Below are 25,271 nucleotides of genomic sequence, written 5' to 3'. Positions count from 1 at the left end.
AACCCTAAACCTCTTGCTAAGTTTGCTAAAGATGGCTTTAATTTGAGTTTTTAAGACATGAGTTTAAGATCATTATTATTAGTAATTACATTTTACTACTTTATTTTTTAAAAAACACTCCTTTCCGTTCCCCAAACGTTGACAAAACTCTACTAACACTGCGTTTTTAAAACTCCAATTCCAAAACAGTTACATGAGAGAACATCAGAAGCTCCCCCCCCCCCTCCAGTCACTAAAGATAGCCTAAAATAGTCTTCAACTTCCTAAAAAAAATTTGCCCGCACACTTATAAGCCCCACCTCGTTGCCTCTGGATCCCTTTTGATATCAACATATCACTCAGTTGGAAAAAGAGTGCCATCTGTTCGTCTTGACCCTGGCTTAAGTTGGGTGGCCTATAAATATTCCCCAAAGGTAGTTTTTTGCCCTTATTACTAATCAACTCCAGCCAAATCATATCAATCTCATTAGGTTTATCATTAATTACCAATTCTTTGCAAATTAAAGTGTCTCTGACCATAAAATAAAACCCCACCACCTCTTTTACCTACTCTATCTTGTCTAAACAAATTATACCCAGCAATCTTACTAATATTATATATGCGAAAGTTTGTCTGTATGGATGTATGGATGTATGGATGGATGTATGGATGTTTGTTACTCTTTCACGCAAAAACTACTGAACGGATTTTGATGAAACTTTACAATAATATAGCTTATGCATCAGAATAACACATAGGGTAGTTTTCGTCCCGTTATGGGGGGCAAAACCCCCTTAGGGGGGCAATAAAACACAATTTTTGTATAACTTCTCTAATATTGGGATGAAAAAATACTTGCACATATTTACATTATATATCCATCGAAAGCTCTGATTTTTCTGCTGAAGATGGCACCTGTTCGAAATTTCTAAGTAGAATAAAAAACGAGTTATGAGCTTTTTAGATCCATGTTCGAAGGCTTTCCTCAACTCAATACAGTATTTAGTGTATCATCTCAACTCCCTGTCGATAGCGACAATTGTTGTATTGCTGACTTTCTTTGCTTTTCGTGATTGTTCAAGGCTTTTCTCAAGTCAAATCTTGAAGTAAGATTTTTGCACAAGATTGGCAAATAATACATGATTTGGCTGATGATTTTCCATTTAAACGGAACTTTAATGTAATTAATGGTTTTTATTATTATTTATGCTGATTGAACACTTACTCATTATCCAAACAACCAGCAGATCGCCAAAATATTTGCAGAAAGATTTCCGTAGCTGATGCATTTGGCAGTTTTTTCAACGTTGCTGTTTTTGAAGCCGAAGACTACGTCATAATGTTTCTCAGCTTTCACCATGTAAACAAAATATCGCCAATCAAAAAATTTTCAAAAGACTTTTTTTACTGTATTAAATAATCCAGCAACTAAATTAGGCAAATCCATAAACAGCACAAAAACTTCCATTAATTTTCCTTTTTGCACAATTTCAAACAATCACCAAATTTTATTACTTATTTCGGTAACATTTCGGATGAAACTGTTTAGCGCCATTTTATGGTGACCAAAAATATCTCAGCATCTGGCGACGATATCTCTGTAACGAAAATTAATATATCGTTTTACAAAGTAAGGAAAGAATGGGGGAGCATCATCGAAGGTATCCCGAAACGACTTTCGCAAATTCGGTAAAATCGCACCAAGAGCCACAATGATTGAAATTTCCCGAAATAACTAAAGCAAGTATAAGGGGATTACGAGCGCAGCTACTTTTTTTTAATCACTTCGTACTTCATTAGCCATACAGAGAAGGTTTTAGACTCCATGTTAAAAAAAAAGTATCAACAGATTAATCTTTTTAAACATGAGAAGATTAATTTCATGTTTTTTAAATTTGTGTATATGCTTAAATATAGTGCTTTCGTTTCTAAATCAATACTACTTTGTTCTTTATACTTATTGCTATTTTAGTTTTATGGGTAAGGATGAAACTCTATTTTTAATCACGTCAAAAAGATGTGTTTTAAATTCTTTCACTTAAAACAGAAAACAAAAGCAAGTAACGATTTTTTCTAATAATTATTACTGACCCAGGCAACGCCGGGTATTTTTGCTAGTAGATAATAAATCATCATCACTTTCGGTAGCCCATGTCTCGGTAACTCCAATAATATCCAACCTCTCCTCTATAATTATGCTTTTCAATTCTTCCATCTTGTTCCTAATACTACGAGCATTTGTATAAACAACCTTAAGTAAGCCCATCTTACTTTTATTTAATGCTGCACGATTGTTTGAATCCCAAGTGTTAAAATCTTTTCTCTTATTAGCCACCCTATTTATACTATATTTATGTAAATGTATCCAACTATTTAGTATGGTAATGTGACCAGCCTGTCTGCCACAGAAAAATGACTTGTAGTGAAAATTTGGGGGAATATGATCCATGGCACACGTTATGCCTTTGAAAAATTTACGAGCAGGGGCTATTTTGAAACGGTTTTGATCTAAATTTTTGATGGGAAGGGGGGGGGGGGGTCGTAACCTAAGAGGGGGTATGCCATAACCCTTGGGAGTATTGGCACCCCTGTTTAACTTATTTTTTATAGGGTATAACAGGCTGACCATTAAAACTTGATCCCCTTTCAAGAAATTCTGGATCCGCCACTGGTGATATGTCAAGGGATTAGAAAAAAAAGTCATCTGTTTCGGAGTTATAAACAATGATTCTTTGGTAAAAACCTTTTCGAGCAATTGAATTAAAACCCTGAATAGCTTGCATTGCCAAGATCAAAATGCTTTCCTCATTGATAAAGGGGCTCAATATAATGATGCAAAAGGTTTGATTTACCAATGGGTCAAGAAAGCCTGATGTTAGGGAAACATATTTTCATATAACTTTCTGATATGGTGCATTTTTTTGGGATCCCTGCGGACGAGGGGGTGGTCAGGGGGAAGGGGGGTCCCAAAAATTAACCATATAGTAAAAAAGTATGAAAATATTGTTTTAATTTCTTAGTACAATTAATAGTGATTAAGTGTAAAGCAAACGATTCTGTTTGCATTTACACATATCACACAATGCCAAATACTTAATACAAAAGCAAAAGCTATAGTACAAATACAAAAATCTTCTTAATATTTCTTATTGATGATTGTTGAAATAAAAAAAAATAACTGTAAGACAAATTTCCAAGAAAAACCAATTTTTTGCATTTTTATTTTAAAGAATCTAAAAAATAAATAACTTTTCATTTCTCTCAGATGTACTTTTATTCATATTTATGATGATCAACAATATTTTTTTCAATGATTGCAAAAAACTATATCAAAGGAAGCTTAAATTGAGAAAGTTAAAACCTTCAATAAAGAGCAAAAGCTTTTGAGTCAAATAATAAAAAAAAGCCTGATAAGTTAACTATGGTCCATTAATTTCATGCTTAACAACATATTGCAGCAAGGATTACTTTAAAAGACCTACAGTGGAACATATAAAAAACGTATTGCATTTCAAAACTAAAGAAAAGAAGAGCACTTCCATTCCAAGTATAAGAATTTTAATTTTAAAAATCAATAATTTTCAGTTTCAAATATAATCGTCAACAAAATGTTGCTCTCTATTTATAAGATACTAGCAAAAATACCCGGCGTTGCCTGGGTCAGTAATAATTATTAGAAAAAATCGTTACTTGCTTTTGTTTTCTGTTTTAAGTGAAAGAATTTAAAACACATCTTTTTGACGTGATTAAAAATAGAGTTTCATCCTTACCCATAAAACTAAAATAGCAATAAGTATAAAGAACAAAGTAGTATTGATTTAGAAACGAAAGCACTATATTTAAGCATATACACAAATTTAAAAAACATGAAATTAATCTTCTCATGTTTAAAAAGATTAATCTGTTGATACTTTTTTTTTAACATGGAGTCTAAAACCTTCTCTGTATGGCTAATGAAGTACGAAGTGATTAAAAAAAAGTAGCTGCGCTCGTAATCCCCTTATACTTGCTTTAGTTATTTCGGGAAATTTCAATCATTGTGGCTCTTGGTGCGATTTTACCGAATTTGCGAAAGTCGTTTCGGGATACCTTCGATGATGCTCCCCCATTCTTTCCTTACTTTGTAAAACGATATATTAATTTTCGTTACAGAGATATCGTCGCCAGATGCTGAGATATTTTTGGTCACCATAAAATGGCGCTAAACAGTTTCATCCGAAATGTTACCGAAATAAGTAATAAAATTTGGTGATTGTTTGAAATTGTGCAAAAAGGAAAATTAATGGAAGTTTTTGTGCTGTTTATGGATTTGCCTAATTTAGTTGCTGGATTATTTAATACAGTAAAAAAAGTCTTTTGAAAATTTTTTGATTGGCGATATTTTGTTTACATGGTGAAAGCTGAGAAACATTATGACGTAGTCTTCGGCTTCAAAAACAGCAACGTTGAAAAAACTGCCAAATGCATCAGCTACGGAAATCTTTCTGCAAATATTTTGGCGATCTGCTGGTTGTTTGGATAATGAGTAAGTGTTCAATCAGCATAAATAATAATAAAAACCATTAATTACATTAAAGTTCCGTTTAAATGGAAAATCATCAGCCAAATCATGTATTATTTGCCAATCTTGTGCAAAAATCTTACTTCAAGATTTGACTTGAGAAAAGCCTTGAACAATCACGAAAAGCAAAGAAAGTCAGCAATACAACAATTGTCGCTATCGACAGGGAGTTGAGATGATACACTAAATACTGTATTGAGTTGAGGAAAGCCTTCGAACATGGATCTAAAAAGCTCATAACTCGTTTTTTATTCTACTTAGAAATTTCGAACAGGTGCCATCTTCAGCAGAAAAATCAGAGCTTTCGATGGATATATAATGTAAATATGTGCAAGTATTTTTTCATCCCAATATTAGAGAAGTTATACAAAAATTGTGTTTTATTGCCCCCCTAAGGGGGTTTTGCCCCCCATAACGGGACGAAAACTACCCTATGTGTTATTCTGATGCATAAGCTATATTATTGTAAAGTTTCATCAAAATCCGTTCAGTAGTTTTTGCGTGAAAGAGTAACAAACATCCATACATCCATCCATACATCCATACATCCATACAGACAAACTTTCGCATATATAATATTAGTAAGATTATTATCTACCTCCAATGACAAGCTATTACCTTTTTCGTGCTTTACGTTTATGTGTTTCCCCCCAATGTACTGTAACGTTTTGCTTATGCATGACTATTAATTTGAGAAAAAATGATTAATCACTAGGGAAAAGCTAGAGAAGTGCATTAATCTAATCAATTAATACTCATTGCTAATGGCAATGTTTAAAATGAAAAAAAATAAAATTATTGCAAAAACGCAAAACAGAAGGAAAATAACAAAGAAGCGAAGCAAAATATGTTTAAAAAACGAAAGTAAACAAATTATTAACGGTTGCAGTAAAAAAAAGTATTACACACCATGTTTTTACTTCACTTTGTTTCAAAGAAGAAGTTACTCAGGGATCCAATGTATCGGTGGAGTGCGCACATATTTTAAATTTTAAAGTTTAAGTTGCTGAATTATACTTCGTTTTTTGGCTTTTTAGGAGAAAAAAAATATATACTTTTTAATTTTTAGTCAAGCTTGCTTACTTTTCCATGCAACGACGAAAAAAAGTTGTCTTACGGACAATGTTTTTGGTAACTTTTTGGTAACTTGTTGTTTTTGATAACTTTTTGATACTAAAAGTTACCAAAATTACATCAGAGTTTGTATTTTATGAAGTGAAAAAAATCCTCAGTAAAAAAAATACTTTCTTTAAATATACCATTTTGATGAGCTTTACACAGCAAGAAAAATGAGTCTAAAAAACAAAAGAAATTGACTAAAAATGTGATGACCGTTTTGCTTTTTTTTTTTTTTTTTAATGCTATCGAGCACTTACGGGGAAAACATGATTCTTTGGATTGCGGAACATGTCAGGCAGTCACATGCTTAAAAAACACTGAATCATTTGTTTGTTTCGGATGTTTGCTAAGCTGTTCCAATGACGATTAGAAGCACTTCGACTACTAATGGTGTTTAATATTTAAACAGTGGAGGCAGCGCATTTTTAATATTGAACGCAGATTGCGTTTTTGATTCCCCTAAGTTATTCTACTAATAATGAAACTCATGCTCTGAAACTTTTTACAGCTATTGCTTATCTTAAAAAATGTACTTGGCAAATCGCTTTCATTGAAAATAGTCTTAGAATGGGGTAGTTTCATTCACTTAAAAGTAGCACTTTTTTTCACTAAAAATTGATAGAATAAGCAAAAAAAGAAAAAGAAATGGAATTAATTTTATTAAAATGTCCGATTTTTCTAACAAGGCGTGGTCTTGATGACGTCACAAATGATGCTCTTTGGCGCATTTCTCTATCGCGTTCCCACGTTATGATAATCAAGAAGTGAATTAAAATTGCGCTCTCCGCTTGCTATCAACCATATCGTTGCCAATACACGTGAGTAAAGATGCGAATTAAATATTTTTCTCGGTGAATGGCAATACTGAATGGCATTTCATCATTTGTGATGTCATCGGACAGAAGTATAAACAATGAAAGAGCACCGATTTAAGAAACTTTTTTTTAAATATTAAACTTGAAAAAATGTACAAAAAAAAAAAAAAAAAAGGGTCAGATCCTATGTTTTTAAGCATGCTCTTTCAGAAAAAATACTTTTAAAATTTTGGAAACGACCCCATTAGCCACCATTTCACATGCCATCCATTTGAATCTCATTTCTTTTTCTTTCAGGGGGGGGGGGGTATGTAGAATTGTAATCGTAAAATTCGTGTTTGTTTTCTTTTGAAAACTTTTTTTTTTTTTTTTTTTTTTTTTTGCGTCGAGTAGAAATTGGATCACGCTACTGTCGCTACTAATTTTTAAAAGAAAGATTAAGAAGTTTACTGTAGCATATTACGCTTTGAAAATCTCATTTCTTGTCTTAGAACAATAAGGGGAAAACTACAACCTGCTCAGGTCAAATACGATCTACTCAGTTATTCTATTGAAGCCCTAAAATATTTTGATTCACCTGTTCGGAGCATGTTATAGTCTTTGCATAAAACAAGAAACGAAGATTAAAAATTACTTCGAACGCACAAAATGATCTCTTTTCCGGAAGGAATATTCTAATAGTTTGAGAAGGTTAGAATATTTATTGATCCCACGTCATGCTGCGCAATCGGATAGCTACTATTTGACGAACTAGGAAATTTTAGCTGCTTTTATAACATTTAAAGTGTCAAACATATTCTGGAAACTAGAAATGATTACCGAATTCAGCGCTAACACACCGGGAATTAAAAAAATTACAGAACGAATACTACTTCTTGACAATTGGGATGAATCTTTAAATAAAATAAAAATTAATAAATTTCCTCAATTTTGAGCTCATCTGCTTCAGACAGATTTGACAGTTACACAAGCCAGTCCACGCGGTCATGTTCCACGTGGCTTATTAGCATCGTTTCCCTTCGGTGAATTAATCTTTTTGTAGTCTATTTACTGAAAAACACATTTGAAGAATATAACGTTAATTCTAATTCCTCCCATTTAGTATTTCATGAAAAGCATTTTTTCAAAAGTTTTAAGTTGCTTGAAACAATTCTTATTAAATCAGAAACAATGAAAAATAAATCATTGAAACTTTAAAACGATAATATACTAATAAAATCCCAGTAGTGATGTAGAAACTAGTTTTGTACAATAATAACTGGAATTAATATATACATGATGAACATGCGCAGGGCTTACAGCGCCGACGAGAGCCGATGTAGTGTAAATTTGATTAGTTATTTTGGCAGGAGGGGAAATTAAAATTAGCTGGGAATTTAGCTGGGAGTTGTTTGATCATCCACCATATAGCCCCGATCTTGCTCTCAGAGATTTTCACGTTTTCTTGCGCCTCAATCCTCCGGTGAGCGTTTTGGCAACGACGAAGAGCTGAAGACGTCAGTCACACACATCGATTAAAATCACATGAAAGCTTAAGTTATGGGCAACGGAAACTGAATTGGCAAGGAGGAAAAACGAAAACAAAATTCCATTCTTCTGAGAATCTCATCAAGAGAAGGGGGGAGGGGGAGAGACTGGAAATCGCATCATTTTGTAGCCATAAAAATTATGCAGAGAGACAAAACAATAAATATTGTTTTTATATTTTGCTTCCTAGTTCCTACGAACATAATCATAAAACAAATCGGCTTCCAATCAGAGCGTGAATATCTGGATGAGGGCCGTTCATTAAAGATTAGTACTTAGCTAAAGTAATACGAATTATGTTTCTGCGAAATCGTCATCACTTCAATTTCAGTCCATATCGCACCAACTGAACAAAAACACCTTCCTCAGGTAGTTCAAATTTTATTTCCTTTAATAATTGTTTTCTTCTTTTTCATTTTTCAAATAACAGTGCGCTTTCTCTGGCCGAGTAGGATTTAGTAGACCACTCCAGAGAATCAAGTGAGAGCAAAAGATTATGAAACTTTTCAAAAAAAAAAAAGCATTTTCTATTGCTTCTCATCAACGAGTATCATCGAATTTCGCGCGAAGTTATTCCAGAGTTTAAGAAAACAGAGACAACGCTTTTGAACTACAATACATTCGCCACGTATTTCACGCCACAATGCAAATGGATGAAAGCTGGTAATCGGACACGCGAGAATCCGATTTACAAAAACGGAAGAGAATGTTTCATGACGAACAAAACAACAAGGGATTTTCTTGAATACCAAGCAACAGTGGGTTTGAACTTAACTTCAAACACAGCTTTATGCGAATCTATACTATTAAAAACTGTGCGCATCTGTGTGTGTGTGTGTGTCTTTAACTGTATCTCCTCCGGCCTGTAAATGTCTACCAGTTCAATACTGGTACTGGTACCGTTGGGTAAAGAGTAGTGGCGGAGAATCGGGGGAGCGGGCGACTGCCACCGCACTTTTTCCATCATCAAAGATTGCCTCAACGTTAAGATTTCAATTTCAAAACATTCTGGGTGAGGTTACCCGAACATTAACGTCATCAAATACTGTTTAAAATTCAGTTTTAAAACTTCAATTTTGAAATTTTTCCTGGAGAAAATTCCCGAGCGCACTCACTCTTTTCTTTAAATTCAAAGATAGCCTAAATTTGCGTTATAAAGACTTCAGTTTGGATGAAAAAAATCAGGAAGATACTCCCCCCCCCCAGATAGCGTAAAACTGCGATTTTAAAACTCCAATTTAGAAAAAAAAAAAAATCCGGAGATCTTTTTCTGAAGTCCGCAAAGGAAGTTCAAGCCTGAGTTCTTAGGATTTCATCAGTAAAAAAAAAAAAAAAAAATACTGGGACAACTTCCGAACCCTACCGTTCTTAATTCTGAAATCAAGTTTTAAAGGACGTTCAAAAAATATTTTGAACTTTACAAAATTTCCCTGACAGAACCCCAAACCCCTTGCTCTAAGTGCATTAAAGATGGTTTTAATTTGCGTTTTTAAGACATAAGTTTAAAAAAAAAATTCCGTGGGAAGAGCCTTCCTTACCTTTACATTACCAAAGACAGTCCAAACATCTTCGTTTTGATATTGATATAATTATTATTAATTAGACTTTATTATAAAAAAAAAAAAAACATTACGTGGACACCAACCCAGGAAACTCCTCTTTATTCTCCAAACGTTGACAAAGCTCTATTAAAACGGCGTTTGTAAAACTGCAATTCCAAAACTGTTACGCGAGAGAACATCACCCCCCCCCCCACTCCAGATAGCCTAAAATAGTCTTTAACTTCCTAAAAAAAAATTTGCCCTCGCACTTATAAGCCCCACTCGCCGCCTGTGGTAGAGAGTATCCAGGGGAAGCCATTTTGCCTTGTAAGATCATTTTTTTTTTTTAAATTACGCCCACCAACGTCCTCTCGGACATAAGGCGCCTTGCAGTCCAATACAACAAAGATGCTGTAGCAGAGCGGGGAAGCTCCCTGAAGTCGACATCCTTCAGCACGTCGAGAAGAACGGGGCAATCAAAAAGATGCTCCCCTGTCATTTGCTTAGTCCCTTCACATAGTGGGCACAGCGGGGAACCGGCCAGTCCGATTTAAAAAAAAAGGGGGGGGGGTGTAGAGTAGCAGGCCTCCACGTGGTGCACCCTGGGTTACGCTAAATCTGCTATAGCCTTCGCCATTTTTTTTGTATGATCATGATCCCTCTAAACTTTAAGGGACCGGGAATCCGGAACGTCCTGAAGACATCCAGGGGTATATATATATATAAAAGAATTAAAATCATTGTCTTCCACCACAGGTGGCACAGTGTCACCGTCGGTGGTGAGCGGGGGTTGACGAGCGAAGCGAGCGAGGGCGGATCCCCACTGATAAAAAAAATAATAAAAGTTGGACATGGACATTCAAGTCTACAAGTAATAAGAGAAACAATGAATTTTGATTATTTAAGAAACTGATCGAGTGAAGAGGAAAGATGATTCTAATATCACAGTTGTCATAGTTCAAGAGTTCCAGGGGGGAATTTTCAGCTATTTTAACTATATAAACTAATTCAAGATTTTACGATCTTAACTACGCTCATTATGTCAAGTTATCAAAAGGGGAAGTCGACTTGCATCAAAAACATTTTCTCCCGTAAGAAAATTTCTCTCGTGGGTCAAGAAAACTTTCAAAAAACATCCCTTATATCTGCCAGACTCCACTCGTATTCTAACATACTTTGTTGTGGTCTCTCAAAACTGTTTTCTTTGATAATGAGACAAGAATCTTTACTAATAATAAAGCTGAAAGTTTCTCTGTCTGTGAGGATCTCGGTCTGTCAGGATCTCTGTGACGCGCCTAGCGCCTAGACCGTTCGGCCGATTTTCATGAAATTTGGCACAAAGTTAGTTTGCAGCATGGGGGTGTGCACCTCGAAGCGATTTTTCGAAAATTCGACGTGGTTCTTGTTCTATTCCAATTTTAAGAACAAAATTATCATAAGACGGACGAGTAAATTACGAAATTATCATAACGTGGAACCGTAACATGGGCACAAGCCAATTGGCGAGAAAATTCACCATACATTATTTGTAAATAAGGCGAACCAAATGACCTTTTAATTTTCTATTACGGGCAAAGCCGTGCGGGTACCACTAGTGAAAAATAAATAAATAAAAATCTGTTAATAACTCCATGCTTTGAATCTTGAGCACGAATCAAAAACTAAAAGATAGTGCTCCTCTAACCTTGTCTAGTCTTTCTAATCTTGTCTGAAGCATTACCTTTTTTTTCCTCTTGCCCTCACCCTTCCTTATTAGAGGACGCAAGTGTGACACACATGTGGAAATGCTTTCCGTTTACATATCTTCCGTTATCAGCATTAGGGACTGGCAAGAGTCTGGTTCCTCGGCAGCTATATGGGAGACGGGACACCCAGGAGCCCCGAGAGTACCATGTCGAGGGAAGGATGCTGATGGGGGTTGAGAGGGGGTGGCATAGCTTGGTACCCGTCTGTTCTGCATCCGAGAAAGTATTCCATTACATTTCAAGACAGAAAAAAAAAAGTTTCTATTTTGAAACTGTAGAAAGGGATGCGAATCTTCTTTCTTTTTTTTTGCTTTTTGAAGCGGAGAATTTTGTTGTTGTTTTTGTTGTCTTGGGCTAGATATGCTGGCAGTTTAGAAGGTTCACGTTTCTAACTGCTATGTCATTTCTTGCGAAGTCCGACTTCCACAGAACACACATAAGGACCCGTTAATAAGGTAGTTAAGCAACCATTCACAGCACAGCAATACTTTCACACAAAGAAAGGACAGGGAAAGAGAAAGTACATCCATGCCGGAGCTGGGACTCGAACCCAGGTTCACTCCATCTGCAGTCAGTCTTCTCTTGGCTTCATTTGTCCGATAATTTTATGGCGTTGCTGTCTGGTGCGTCCCTAATTAAATTTTTGGGAAATCGGGTTGGGGGGGGGGGGATTTTCAGTCTGCCGAATGAAATTCCGTATTTTACCATATATTAAACTGTGAGCATAGCAAGCAACATAATATATGTATTTTTTAATTGCAATTTCGCATCCATGTCTCCAAATTTGCCGTATCGTCAGACAAAATTTGCCGAATAAGAAAATTTTATTGGCAGCAAAAAAAAAAAAAAGTTTTGTAAAGAAAAAAAAATGAAGATTATATAGTAATTTAAAAAACGTCCGATTTTGAAACTTAGTACTGTATTGAGGCTTCAAAGTTTTAAAAAAAAATTAAAAGTAAAGTATAGATAGAGCTGGCTTGCCAGACGTTCCGGTTTGACAGGGACAATCCCGATTTTCAGACAAAATGCCGTGTCTCGTTCGGTTTACTTCCCGTCCCGGAAAAAGATAAATTTGATTATAAATGACCAAAAAGGTATAAAAATAATCAACTGTGAAGGATTATTTAGTATAATAACTTCATCATTTGTAACATTGACTAGTAAAATTAATACTGGATTAGCTTGTGAGGATTTTTACAGCAAGACTAAAAATATTAAGATGGCCTAAAAAAAGTCCTATTAACTGGTATATCTAAATATTGTTTATTTTTTAAATTTCTCATTCAAAGTGTTTTCAAACAGAAATATATTTACATCTAAGAATCGAAATTTTCAAATTTTATCTGCTTATGTCATTTTTTATTACCCCTGTTTTAGATTCATAATTAGCAACCATTTATTTTTTATAGTAGCAACCATGAATGCATAATTAGCAACCATGGAGAATAAACTGCTCTATAAAACACTCCAAAAATCAGTCACGAATGTGCACTAAAGATGAGACGGGCTCAGCCCGGGCCCGACAGCCCGAGCCCGAAGCGGGCTCGGGCTCAAGCACAGATATTCAATCGCCTATCTCCATACAAATTCAAAGCAAATAAACATTTTCCTACTGTGAGAAAATGGAAGGAACATTTAAATCAGTTCAATCAATGTCAAATTTACCCCCCCCCCTCTCCCAAAAAAATTAATTAATTAACGCTTATTTATAGTTTTTTTTTTTTTTTTTTTTTTTTTTTTTTTTTTTTTTTTGCGATTACTATTGCAATATATCATACAGTAATGCATTTGAAGTGGAGCATTTTATGAAAATTTAGAAACTTCTGTTAATGGAAAACATTTGACGTAACATTTTTCATCACTCACGTAACAGAGAGATCGTGTCAGACCGTAGAAGGCTCAGTTTTTGATACAAGAAAGTTTCCTTCGGGCTCGGATTTCGGTCCGAGACAATATCGTTCGGGCTCGGTTACAAATTTTCGGGCTCGAGCGGGCTCCGGGCTCTCAAAAATGAGCCCGAACTCATCTCTAGTGTGCACCCTTTTGAATACTAGTTACATGGGTGAGGGAATTCCGGTGTCTCGGTGGAACATTTCAGAAATATGGCAAGCCTAGATACAGTCCATCTTTTGAGTCATCATGTGCGAAAAACAAACAAGCGATATTATACTTACCACTAGTTAAAAGATAACTATACAGTACTAAAATACATTCAAATATAAAGAATAGCAATTGCGTCAGCCACAAAGCTATATTGCATGTCTGCACCTCCTGCAAGAATCCGATGAGTGAAAAATATTCTGATCATCTGACCTGACTTCTAAAAACTGAGAGCGTTCATTGAAATCACACGGCTTTAGAATGGAAACAAAATTAAAAGATGCATTAAAAAAAAAAAAAACCGAGCCCGTCTCTATATTCGTAAGCCATTGCAAAGTCAATGAAAAATAAGTCTTCCACAGCATATTTCCAACAGCTTCTTCAGCACGTTTCTTTCTCATCCAGGAAGTTGTGGCTTAGTAAGTTTCCCCCTCCCCCGAACTTTAGTTGCTAAGTAGTTACGTTCCAAACCGTGAAAAGGTGATGATTGCAGTTCTACCATTGCACGTTGCATAGGATTCAAATACCGAAACGCACTTTCAAGTTTCAGCACAATCACTGCTAACAATATCCCTGCCATTGTTGGTTGCGTGAATAACTAATAATTATTTTTTTCTTCCTCTTATTTCGTACAATGGAAGTGCAACTACAGTCGACTCCCGCTACAACGCGATCCGATTTACGCGAAACGGCTTTAACGCGATTTCCTCCCCCCCCCCCGGTAAAGAATTTTATTCCTAAGCGAATTCTTCACCCGCAACACGAAACATTTCCTACAAATACTCTATACGCCACATTTTCCATTTATTTTTTTCATTCTATATGGGAAAGTTAATAAAATATAACGACACCTAAGAGCGCTGTTTGTGAAGATAGAAGGAAAAAGAGAAAGTTTCAACAACTGTAGTGCATTTGTTTTTCTTACTACATAATGTACGTACCGTAGTGGTTTATTTTACGTCTTCCATTCCCATTGATCATTAATTTTGTGCATTGTAGCAGTTTTTTATGTTAAATAAAACTTTTAAAAAAAAAATACAATAAATAAAAATTCAATTTTTTATTTAAGAAACAGTAATGTATACTTAAGAAATGGGTTTTAACAGTTTGAGGTTGTGTTTACAAGTGCCTTTAATCGTATAGGTATGTTTATTTAAACATACCCTTTTCCACAACGCGAAATTTCAATTTACGCGAAGGGTCTTGGAACGCATCCCTCGCGTAAGTCGGGACTCGACTGTATTGCACAACAAAAAAAGGAATTTAAAAAATATCAACATTTTAAAAATAATAATACAGTGGCCGCCGCTTCTATGAACCACGTCTGTTCTAAACAGTTATGATTCTATAAAGCGGATTTTGAATAACGCTGGATTTTATTGGTTTTGACAGTTTGATTTATTAGAGCGGCTAATTCAATTAACCACTGATTCAATCAACCGGCGTCCACTGTCAGGGTTGTAAGAGTTTCAGCCAGTGGTGGTTTTAACCATGGATAAAACCGGTTTAAACCGGCCGGGATATAATCAGTTTCATCCAGCAGTTTTGGCCACTTAGATAATTATCAAATTTTAAATGAAAAACAAATAATAATTTTATTAAAAAGAAATGCAAAACAAACCATAATCAATCATCTTTCATTATTTATCTAAATAGTATGTTTTACCGTTTGTAAAAATTACAGTATGTTTAGAAGATAAATTTACATGAAAAATATGCAGTAACTAGTGAAAATACCTGGCGTTGCCTGGGTCAGTAATAATTAAGAGAAAAAATCGTTACTTGCTTTTGTTTTCTGTTTTAAGTGAAAGAATTTAAAACACATCTTTTTGACGTGATTAAAAATCGAGTTTCTTCCTTACCCATAAAACTAAAATAGCAATAAGTATAAAGAACAAAATAGTATTGATTTAGAAACGAAAGCACTATATTTAAGCATATACAAATTTCTAAAACATGAAATTAATCTTCTCATGTTTAAAAAGATTAATCTGTTGATACTTTTTTTTTAACATGGAGTCTAAAACCTTCTCTGTATGGCTAATGAAGTACGAAGTGATTTTAAAAAAGTAGCTGCGCTCGTAATCCCCTTATACTTGCTTTAGCTATTTTGGGAAATTTCAATCATTGTGGGCTCTTGGTGCGATTTTACCGAATTTGCGAGAGTCGTTTTGGGGTACCTTCGATGATTCTCCCCCCTTCTTTCCTTCCTTTGTAAAACGATATGATACTAATTTTCGTTACAGAGATATCGTCGCCAGATTCTGAGATACTTTTGGTCACCATAAAATGGCGCTAAACAGTTTCATCCGAAATGTTTCCAAAATAAGTTGTAAAATCTGGTGATTGTTTGAATTTGTGCAAAAAGGAAAATTAATGGAAGTTTTTGTGCTGTTTATGGATTTGCCTAGTTTAGTTGCTGGATTATTTAACACAGTAAAAAAAGTCTTTTGAAAATTCTTTGATTGGCGATATTTTGTTCACATGGTGAAAGCTGAGAAACATTATGACGTAGTCTTCGGGCTTCAAAAACAGCGACGTTGAAAAAACTGCCAAATGCATCAGCTACGGAAATCTTTCTGCAAAAATTTTGGCGATCTACTGGTTGATTGGATAATGAGTAAGCGTTCAATCAGCATAAATAATAATAAAAACCATTAATTACATTAAAGTTCCGTTTAAGTGGAAATTGATCAGCCAAATCATGTATTATTTGCCAATCTTGTGCAAAAATCTTACTTCAAGATTTGACTTGAGAAAAGCCTTGAACAGTCACGAAAAGCAAAGATAGTCAACAATACAACAATTGCCGCTATCGACAGGGAGTTGAGATGATACACTAAATACTGTATTGAGTTGAGGAAAGCCTTCGAACATGGAACTAAAAAGCTCATAACTCGTTTTTTATTCTACTTAGAAATTTCGAACAGGTGCCATCTTCAGCAGAAAAATCAGAGCTTTCGATGGACATATAATGTAAATATGTGCAAGTATTTTTTCATCCCAATGTTAGAGAATTTATAAAAAAAAAATTGTGTTTTATTGGCCCCCCCTAAGGGGGTTTTGCCCCCCATAACGCGACGAAAACTACCCTATGTGTTATTCTGATGCATAAGCTATATTATTGTAAAGTTTTATGAAAATCCGTTCAGTAGTTTTTGCGTGAAAGAGTAACAAACATCCATACATCCATACAGACAAACTTTCGCATATATAATAGTAGTAAGATATTAAAATATAATAGAGTGAAACATTGTAAGTTGAATAGATATATTTTAATTCTCATTCACAATGTACGAAGTATTTCAAGTAATTTTGAAGAATAAATGAGAGAAAAAAAAAGCTTCTTTTAGAAACATATATAGGCTTTTTTTTAAAAGCAAAACTAAAGGTACAGGGGGAAAACACTTTTGAAAATTAAATAGCAACACTACTGAAAAGTTACTATATTCATGCTACTGGCTGTTTTGTATTCCTTATGTCTTTTGTTTTAGTTGTGAGCAATTTCAGTTATTAATTTTGCAGAAAGTTGAATGTTCACTACTATTGTTACAATAATGTAAATTACTTCACTAACTAATTATATTTAATTAACTAAAATTGCTGTACTTCATTAAAAAACTTCCAACTAACAGATTTATTAGTTGCAAAACACACATCTATCACATACGTACAAATTAGAAGTGTATTTTCATGTAATTTAGTTTTGGCCAGTTCTATGGTTGTTAAATCCAGTTTTGGTGCCAGTGACCTGGATAAAATCAGTTTTGTCCGGCAAAAACTACAACCTGTCCACTGTATACTTAGAGATCATAATTTTGACTTTTTTCGTTACATCAAAGGAAAATATGAACCTTGAAATTCCGAAAAACAAATACGCAATTTTCATTAAATTTGAGCTAAGTAACGTGGAATGTGTTTAGAACTTCGAGATATTGAAAAGGATGAAATGATTACGAGAAGTTGCGTAGGAGGTACAAATTCAGCAAAAAGAGACTGGTGTCCACGATATAAGGGCATGGCGCCATTGAAGTTTTTAGAAGGTTTTGGATCTCATTTTGGGGGATGACCGGTAGCATTCGAGGGAGTTGCACCCATTGATCTTGTGAAGTGTGAAAGTGGGGGGGGGGGACCTCTGCCTACATCAACGGCACGTTAGCACCCAATCTTTGATTTTTCGAAACCGAGACAACTTTTTAAATTACCACCCTTTCCTTTTCTCTTCCAAGCTCAACGAAAACAACCACAAAAATAGGGGGAATTTGCCGCCCCCAGAAGTTGCCATACGGGGCGTATCTGGAGAAAACTGCGCCATTCTCTTTTTTGGGCTGGTTATTTTTCGAGGGTCTAAAGTAGGCTCGCCAGATTTCTGAAATGTTCAATCAGGACACCGGAACGCCCCCCCCCCCCCTTCGCCGCGCCGCATTGATAGTATTCAAAAGGGTTACACACTTGTGGCTGATTTTTGTAGTGTAGGGTAGTTTTTTCTCCATAAACTAACTATGAACATATAACAGGGGTAATAAAAATGAAATAAACAGATAAAATTTCAACATTACACTTCTTAGATGTATATAAAGGGTGTTCCAAAATTAACGCAAGATTTCAATTTGCCGCCATTTTTGCAGTAAATTGCTGGCGAGCCTGAAAATAGAACAATGTGATAGCTGAGATTTTAGGATTAGTAAAAATAGAGGGTAAAAACGATACAACAAGGTTGTTTTCATTATTAACAATATTTTGATAATTATAAAAAAGAGGTTGGTCAAACAGTAGCTGCTCCTGGTGTTCGATATAGCGACATGGTTATGCAAGAGTGGTTGTGGACTTGTTGACATAGACTTTTGACTTCAAGAAACCCCTTAAGAAGAAATCTAATGTAATTAATTCACACGATATAAGGACCAAATTCCGATCCCCGATAACAGTTACTGCTTGACGAGCCTCAACTTTCATTAGTTTTGAAATATTGTTTAGAAATGAAAATACGTTGTTGTATCGTATAACGCGACATTTTCATTAACCCTAAACTCTCAGCTGTCAAATTGTTCTTTATTAAGGGTTACCAACAATTTACTTCAAAAATAGCGGCATATTCAAATCTTGCGTTAAATTTGGGACACCCTTTACTTATAATTTATTATAGTTAGAAAAAACACTTTGAATGAGGAATAAAAAATTAAACACCATTTAGATATACTGTTCATTTTGTGTAGGATTTTTTTTTTATTTTTAGATAGACTTTTTTTTTTTGGTTTAAATCTGTATAATTCCTCACAAACTAATCCTGTATTAATTTTATAAGTCAATGCTACAAATGGTAAAGTAATTATCCTAATTAAACCTTCACAGTTAATTGTTTTTAGACCTTTTTGGTCATTTGTAACCAAATTTATCTTTTTCCGGGACGTGAAGTAAACCGGCCACGTCACATCGCAATCGACAAATCACGATCCTCAGAGTGTGGATAATTTTTAATGATAGAATAATGGACAGCCAATCAAGAAGCATGAGGATTTGTTAAATAAATGGTGAGGAAAGCATGTGCGCAAGCAGTCTGCGAAAAAGTTCGCCGCAATCGCGGTAACATCGTTGGGGGGGGGGGGGGGGAGCCAAGCGCTATCAAAAGAATGAAACAGACTAGTTTCTTTTAATATAACTTCTCAAACTCAGAAATTTCAATCGTCAATCGATCAAGACTAGAGTGCCCCTTCCTCTCCCGCACATAAGTGGGGGGGGGGGGGGGATCAGCCTGGATGAATAAATATGCATGTCATAGTAACTACGAACGGAAGTGAGGAATATCATTTCGCAGAAAAAAATGACATAAAAATGGCTGACTCGCTCGGAGAAAAAACTTCTTTCTCTTTTCCCCCCATTTTGTATTTTATGCTCTTTCCCCTTCTCGTATTTCCCATTGCCATGAAATTTTTATCTCTGATGAAGATTCGGTTCATTTCGTTCAAAGGACAACATCCTTCAGCTATTTTTGCAGTTTCGCCGTGACTCGAGCGCACAACTGTTTTTTTTTTTTTTTTCAAGATTAGAATTGAAAATGATTAATTCATACACAAATTTTAAGCAAACGTCTCTCCATATATGTGATGTCAGTTTTCTTGACCCTCCCCCCTCCTCATTTGTCACAACGTGGCACACTTCAGCGAACCGGTCCCCCCTGCCACATGTCACGACTTTTTTAATTAGCATATTCTTATTTTAAAAAAAGGCGTGACGTCACACTTCTTGTAACCCCTTCCTTCCCTTTTAAGCATGACATCATTAGTGGACAACCCCTCAGCCCCCCCCCCTTAATGACTAAAAAACTAGTTTACTTTTTTTTTTTTTTTTTTTTACAAACTTTTACCACTTTCCAAAAATGTCGACTAAGAAAAATAAACTTGCTGTGATAATTTTCATATTTTCTTAATTCTTTATTGCTTATCAGGGTAGCTAAATTATACACGTTTCTCTTTTTAAATTTGTAGTCCCTTTTGACGGGAAGGGGGGGGGGGGGGTCCTCCTGATCAAGAATAACTTCTTCCCCGAATCTTTCACAACCAAAGCTTCAGATTTTAAGAAGTTTCTTTCTTTTTTTGACTTTCATAACATATAATTATCATATTTTTCTCATTGTGGAAAAAGCTTGTTTTTTTTTTTTTTTTTTTTTTTTTTTTTTTTTTTTTTTGCATATTAAAGTTCAAGATATACCACGTGCAAAAATGCCGCATCGGGGCGATCGGCTTTCTGTCCACTTGCCCCGTTTTAGAAATCAGTGGGGATGCGCAAGTTAAAAATAGGTGCGTTAGGTGTTGAGGGACGCCCCGATGGGAGGTCACTGTGACCTGCTAAAAATTTCCTTGTTCGGCAAATTTTGTCTGACGATTCGACAAAATTTGGAGTTACATTCGGCAAATGGACTTTTTGCCCTCCAAAAAATTTAAGTTCGAGGCGCCCTTGTAGATGTAGTTCTTGTCGGCGATAAAGAATGAGAGTTGACACAAAATCCGCGTAAAAATTTAACGTATGTTTTAATCGGGAACATAAAGAAATTAAATGAATAAATTTCATCTATGAGAAAGAAACATAATGGCAGAGTGTCTTTGAATGAATCAAAACTGGAGCAAAGGTAAAGTACTTAAAATTCAATTTTTCAGAAAAATCGATTACAATGGCGCCCTCTATGAAATAACTGCCTAATTAGACCGGTAATTCGCATGCTACACAAAAAGGGGAAAAAGTCGTGGTGCTAAAAATCGATTCAATATTTTTGTTCAAATAATCAGTAATTTAATAGCTCTGAAAAGCTATTTATTCCCCAAGAAATGTACATGAATATTGAAGAACTTATGAATCAATGATTTATTTAATTGAGTAAATAGGAGGGAAAAACATGAAAATGGAATTAAATTCCGTGTGGCTTCGGGTCAAACCATCTTTATAGGTCAAACACACCTCAGACCGTAAGTAAATACATTTTCTGCTGTACAAAAAACGTGCAATGTGCTTTACATTAAAATGTTTTTCCCACTTTTTTTTTTTTTTTTGCTAATATGTGAAAGGCGGGGGGTAAAACGGGGACAGTGACAATGTTACTTACGACAGTAACTTGAATAAAGTACATAAAATAAGAGTCTAAATAAAATATAATTACGTAGTAATATAATTAAATTTATGCACATGTTTAAAATTTTTAATTTTGGAAAAAGTGTCTGAAAATACTTTTACGAAAATTAAAACCTTAATATTTTTCAACACATTTTTAGAACAGCAGTTGAAATTTTTAGAACTAGAAAAAATAGAATGTTAAATAATTTGAATCTAAAGTGGTCATCTAAAGATTTTTCTCACTTACATGTTATTTATGAACGATCTTTTGACAAATTTACCAACAGCGTTTCTGTAGAAGCAATGGATGCCTATTTAAAACTATATAAAAAAAAAAATCTACAAACGCATAACCGATTATGATATGGTTTAAAAAATATTGCTACCGCTCAATGCACAAAAATAATTCCATTTCAAAACACCTTTCATATATTTTTTTTTTTAGTGGCAGACGATTTTTTAATAATCAATATTCTAAATGCGTTGCCACATTTCTCACAATATTTTACACCTTTTTTTTTCGTCACGAAGATCGTCTGTGACGGCGACGGCTCAAATTATGACAGACAGCTCTTGGAATATTTACAAAACAACTCCACTGTGCGTATTTATAGAATGATACATGTATACACAAGTAATTTTCTCAAAGATTTAAAAGGAATTCAAAGAGGAGGGGGGGGGGAAGCCTGGAGCTCAAGTGTGCAGTAAATATTTTCATGAGGGAGGCATCTCATCGGCTCCATGGGGGCAGGCAGTTCTAAATTTTCCAGAGAGTGGGGAGCGGGGATTGAAGGGTACATATTCAATGCAAATTTATCGAAAAACAACAAAAACCACGCCTACATACATCGAAATACATCAACTTCTGAATGCCTGCATGGGGAGGGGGGGTATTGCCTCTCCTGACATCCACCCTCTAAAATGAGTATTCTGCATGGGGGGGGGGCTATGTACCACAACATAAAGGACCCAAGATGATAAAAATGAGATTAAAATTTATTTACACATGACAACTACTTTTTGGTTTGGAAATAAAAAACGGGACGAGGACCCGTGGCGTGATCTTATGCAGGGGGCGGCAACAAATATGGGGGCCATGGAAAGCCTTTGGTAAAATCATCACGTAAAATATATCATTCGCCACTTAGGATTTGTTGATCCCATTGAGAATGGTTTAAAAGCTCAGGTGCGCCAGGGATGGCACTAAATAACAATGCCACGCAGCGATGCCCATCCACAAAACGCGGTGAACTGTCAACTGCCCAAGGTCAGAAACACGCTTCTTTGTTTACATGGTGTTGCCGAGCGCTAACGAGCTCACACGAGTATAAAATTAACAAAGCATCACGAACACAGGACACAAAAGGCTTACCTGTCGCCATTCCATGTTCCAGCGTCTCCGCGACAGAAGGACGAGATCGTCTGGAAATCCACGATTCTCGTAAAAGATGGCACACGCGCACGGTTAAAAAAAAAAAGGACGCTACACGGTACCTGACGGTACGGAGAGGCTAGCTTGAGGTGCTCGTGCAAAAAAAGCGTTTCGCCGACGAGGCTTCTTCGGAGGGTGGATTCGGTGGATGACTTTTTCCCCAAAAAAGCTGCCGAGCGGGTGAGAGGGAAAAAATGGCTCCACAGCAGTTTTGGTCTGCTGATTTTTTCCTTCCTGCGAGCGCTCTATGGACGAACGGACGCTCGGTTTGGCTTCGGGAGGGGGAGGAAAAATAATATGGAGAAACTTTTCGGGAAATAATCCTGGTGCTAGCCATCTACCGACGGAGTTTTCATACTTGGTGCTGGAGCGTGATCCATTCATTCGCGGTCAAGGTTGCGATAGGTTGCGTGTATGTTTTGCTTTTCGTTTTGAACTTGAAGAACAATAAAATTACGGCCGCAAAGCGCTTCCTTCTTGTTCAGAAATTTAAAAGCTACCACATTAGTGGTAGATTTACTAGGGGGGCGGTGGGGGTGTTCGCCCCCTCCAAGACTTGTTTTTTTAAACCATTAATATGGAATAATCTGGTAAATTCTACAAATTTACTTAAAACTAATTTTAGACAGTATCAGTCAAGGATGGACAGCGTTTCAACTTTTTAATTTTAGCTCGTCCTCACCCTCTTTTTTAGAGCTTAAGAGTTTTTATATGTGTACCTGTGTCTTTCCCCCTTTTTCTTCCAGGACTACACTATACTGGCATGATAAGAAATTGCTATGATTCAGAACAGTGGTTCCTAATCCTGGGGGGGGTGATCGCCCCAAAAGGTGCGAATTGTTAGTTTAAGATTGCCATAAATTCGTGAGGGCGATAGGGGGGATTAGTATTTAAAAGCCAAGAGATAATGATAACAAAAAGCCAATTAATATCGACGGGTCTAGGGAGATGGCTCTTAACGGTTTTCGACCGCCACCCCCTTAAATAGACCTTAAATCCGTCCCTGTACCACATTTACCACTTACCAAGCCCATTATTTTGGTGGCAGGAAGTCGATCTCGGATTGCGCCCTAGCCCTCCCCCGGCTAAAAATTAACGTTCGCGGTGAATGTTAATCAGGGATGCACGGGGGGGGGGGGGAGTGAGAAAGGACACCTGATTGCCCGGGTCCGAGCCTGAAGGGGGCCCCATATTTTTAAAACTAGGCCTGAAATATACGGGTAATCAATATGGAGGGGGGCCCGGAGAAGTCATTTGTGACGGCCCCAAAATTTCTGTGGACGTCCCTAGGGGGGTGACCACCTGGTGATGGGGCATGACGAAAACGCCCCATTGAAATTTTTCGGGTGGTGGGTCTTTTAAGGGGTATTCTTTCCTTCATGAGGGAGGATGCTCTTGAGAGGCAATGGGCACCCCTGACGTTGATAATAATTAACATTAATGTTTGTGGTTTTTGTTGTTATTTTGACATCATGTCAATTCCGTCTGGGGCACCGTAGGTAAGGTAAGGGAAGGGTAAGAATAACTTTAAGATATGTGGTAGAAACAGGGCTGGCAGCGTTTCAACGTTTTCCGTGGTAAGAGCAAAGGCAGGGTTATCCAAAAACCCTTTCCAAAGGGGGAAAAAAGGGGGTTCCAAAAAAGGGGTTCCAAACAGGGTTTGAGGGGGGGGGGGGTAAAGACGTAACAGAACGCCGTGCGGTATGATTTTACTTTGCAGACGTTGGTGGTCATCTTAGACAGGTGGTCAACTTATAAAGGGTGGTAATGATTTTTTTATATTTTTTTAATCGTTTCTTGCACTGCGTATTAATTTTTTAACTAATTAACACTTAGTCTTTTTGTTCAAGTCACTTTTATTGTTTAATATTACTTTGTAGCAATAATTAAAAATATCATTCAGTTATTTTTGTTATTTTTTCCTCGTTTTTTACTATATTAGAGACTGTAGTTTTAGAAATTTATGTCTCAGTTAATTTTTTATGGCTTTCTCTCTTTTCATTTAATTTTAATATTTCATACTTTTTATCAATCTCAATTTCAACTAACTTTCTTTTTAAAGAGATTTTATGAAAAACTTACAACACAAAGAGCAGTAAGCTCTACCCTCCTAGTTAATAACGGCAGTTGAAAATGAAAATCGCTGAATCCGTAGCATCAGAAATAAGCAACTCTTTAGCATAATTGTTTTTACTTTCTTGCCACAAAATATTGCAACTGGAAGAAAAGACTTTGGGCTTTTCTACTGACACCTGTTATCATTGAACAGAAAGTACAAAAGGCTATCCCAAATAGAACAACAAAAGAAAAATAAGTTAAAAAGCAACATAAGCTTTATGCTGCTGTTTTATTTAGTTGGTAAAATGCTTGTCTGGCATCAATATTAAAAAAAAAAAATTATAAGTAAAATTATTTTTGGAAAACTATAATATAAATAAATAAATAAATAAAATAACTTGCTTAGTTAAGTTAAAAAAATAAATAAACCAAGTGGTCAACTTACAAAGGGTATTTTACAATACTCCAAACCAAATTTGGTGTATATTAGTGGTCATGATAGAGAGGTGGCCAAGTTACAGAGGTTTTCCTTCATTATATGAGATAGGACTAATTCCGTTCCTGACAAAAGCGGTCAACATAGACAGGTGGTCAACTTACAATTGTGGTCAACTTTACAGGTTTTATTGTACTATATTATCACTACCAGTAATAAAACTGAATGTGTGTGTCTGTTACCCGCGCAGGGCCAAGACCGTTGGGTCGATTTTCACAAAACTTGGCACAAAATTAGTTTATACCATTGGGGTGAGCACGTCGAAGCATTTTTTTCGAAAATTCAATTTGGT

General features: G+C 35.7%; 1 protein-coding gene across 5 annotated transcripts in view; it reads right to left on the bottom strand.

Moving 5' to 3' along the window:
* LOC129216277 (uncharacterized protein DDB_G0284459-like) overlaps positions 1 to 25,271 on the bottom strand; it is a 307,700-nt gene that overhangs the window by 82,997 nt on the left and 199,432 nt on the right. Inside the window, exon 1 of one of the 5 annotated variants that reach the window (XM_054850488.1) lies at positions 22,366 to 22,654. The exons of the other annotated variants lie outside the window; for them this stretch is intronic. Coding sequence (XP_054706463.1) covers positions 22,366 to 22,380 — 15 coding nt within the window. The 5' untranslated portion in view covers positions 22,381 to 22,654. Of the gene's footprint in view, positions 1 to 22,365; positions 22,655 to 25,271 lie in introns of those variants that run through there. 5 annotated transcript variants of the gene reach the window in all.

Source organism: Uloborus diversus, chromosome 2 (assembly GCF_026930045.1).
Source record: "Uloborus diversus isolate 005 chromosome 2, Udiv.v.3.1, whole genome shotgun sequence".
Classification (NCBI taxonomy): Eukaryota; Metazoa; Arthropoda; class Arachnida; order Araneae; family Uloboridae; genus Uloborus; species Uloborus diversus.
This window is presented reverse-complemented; position numbering and strand designations above follow the sequence as displayed.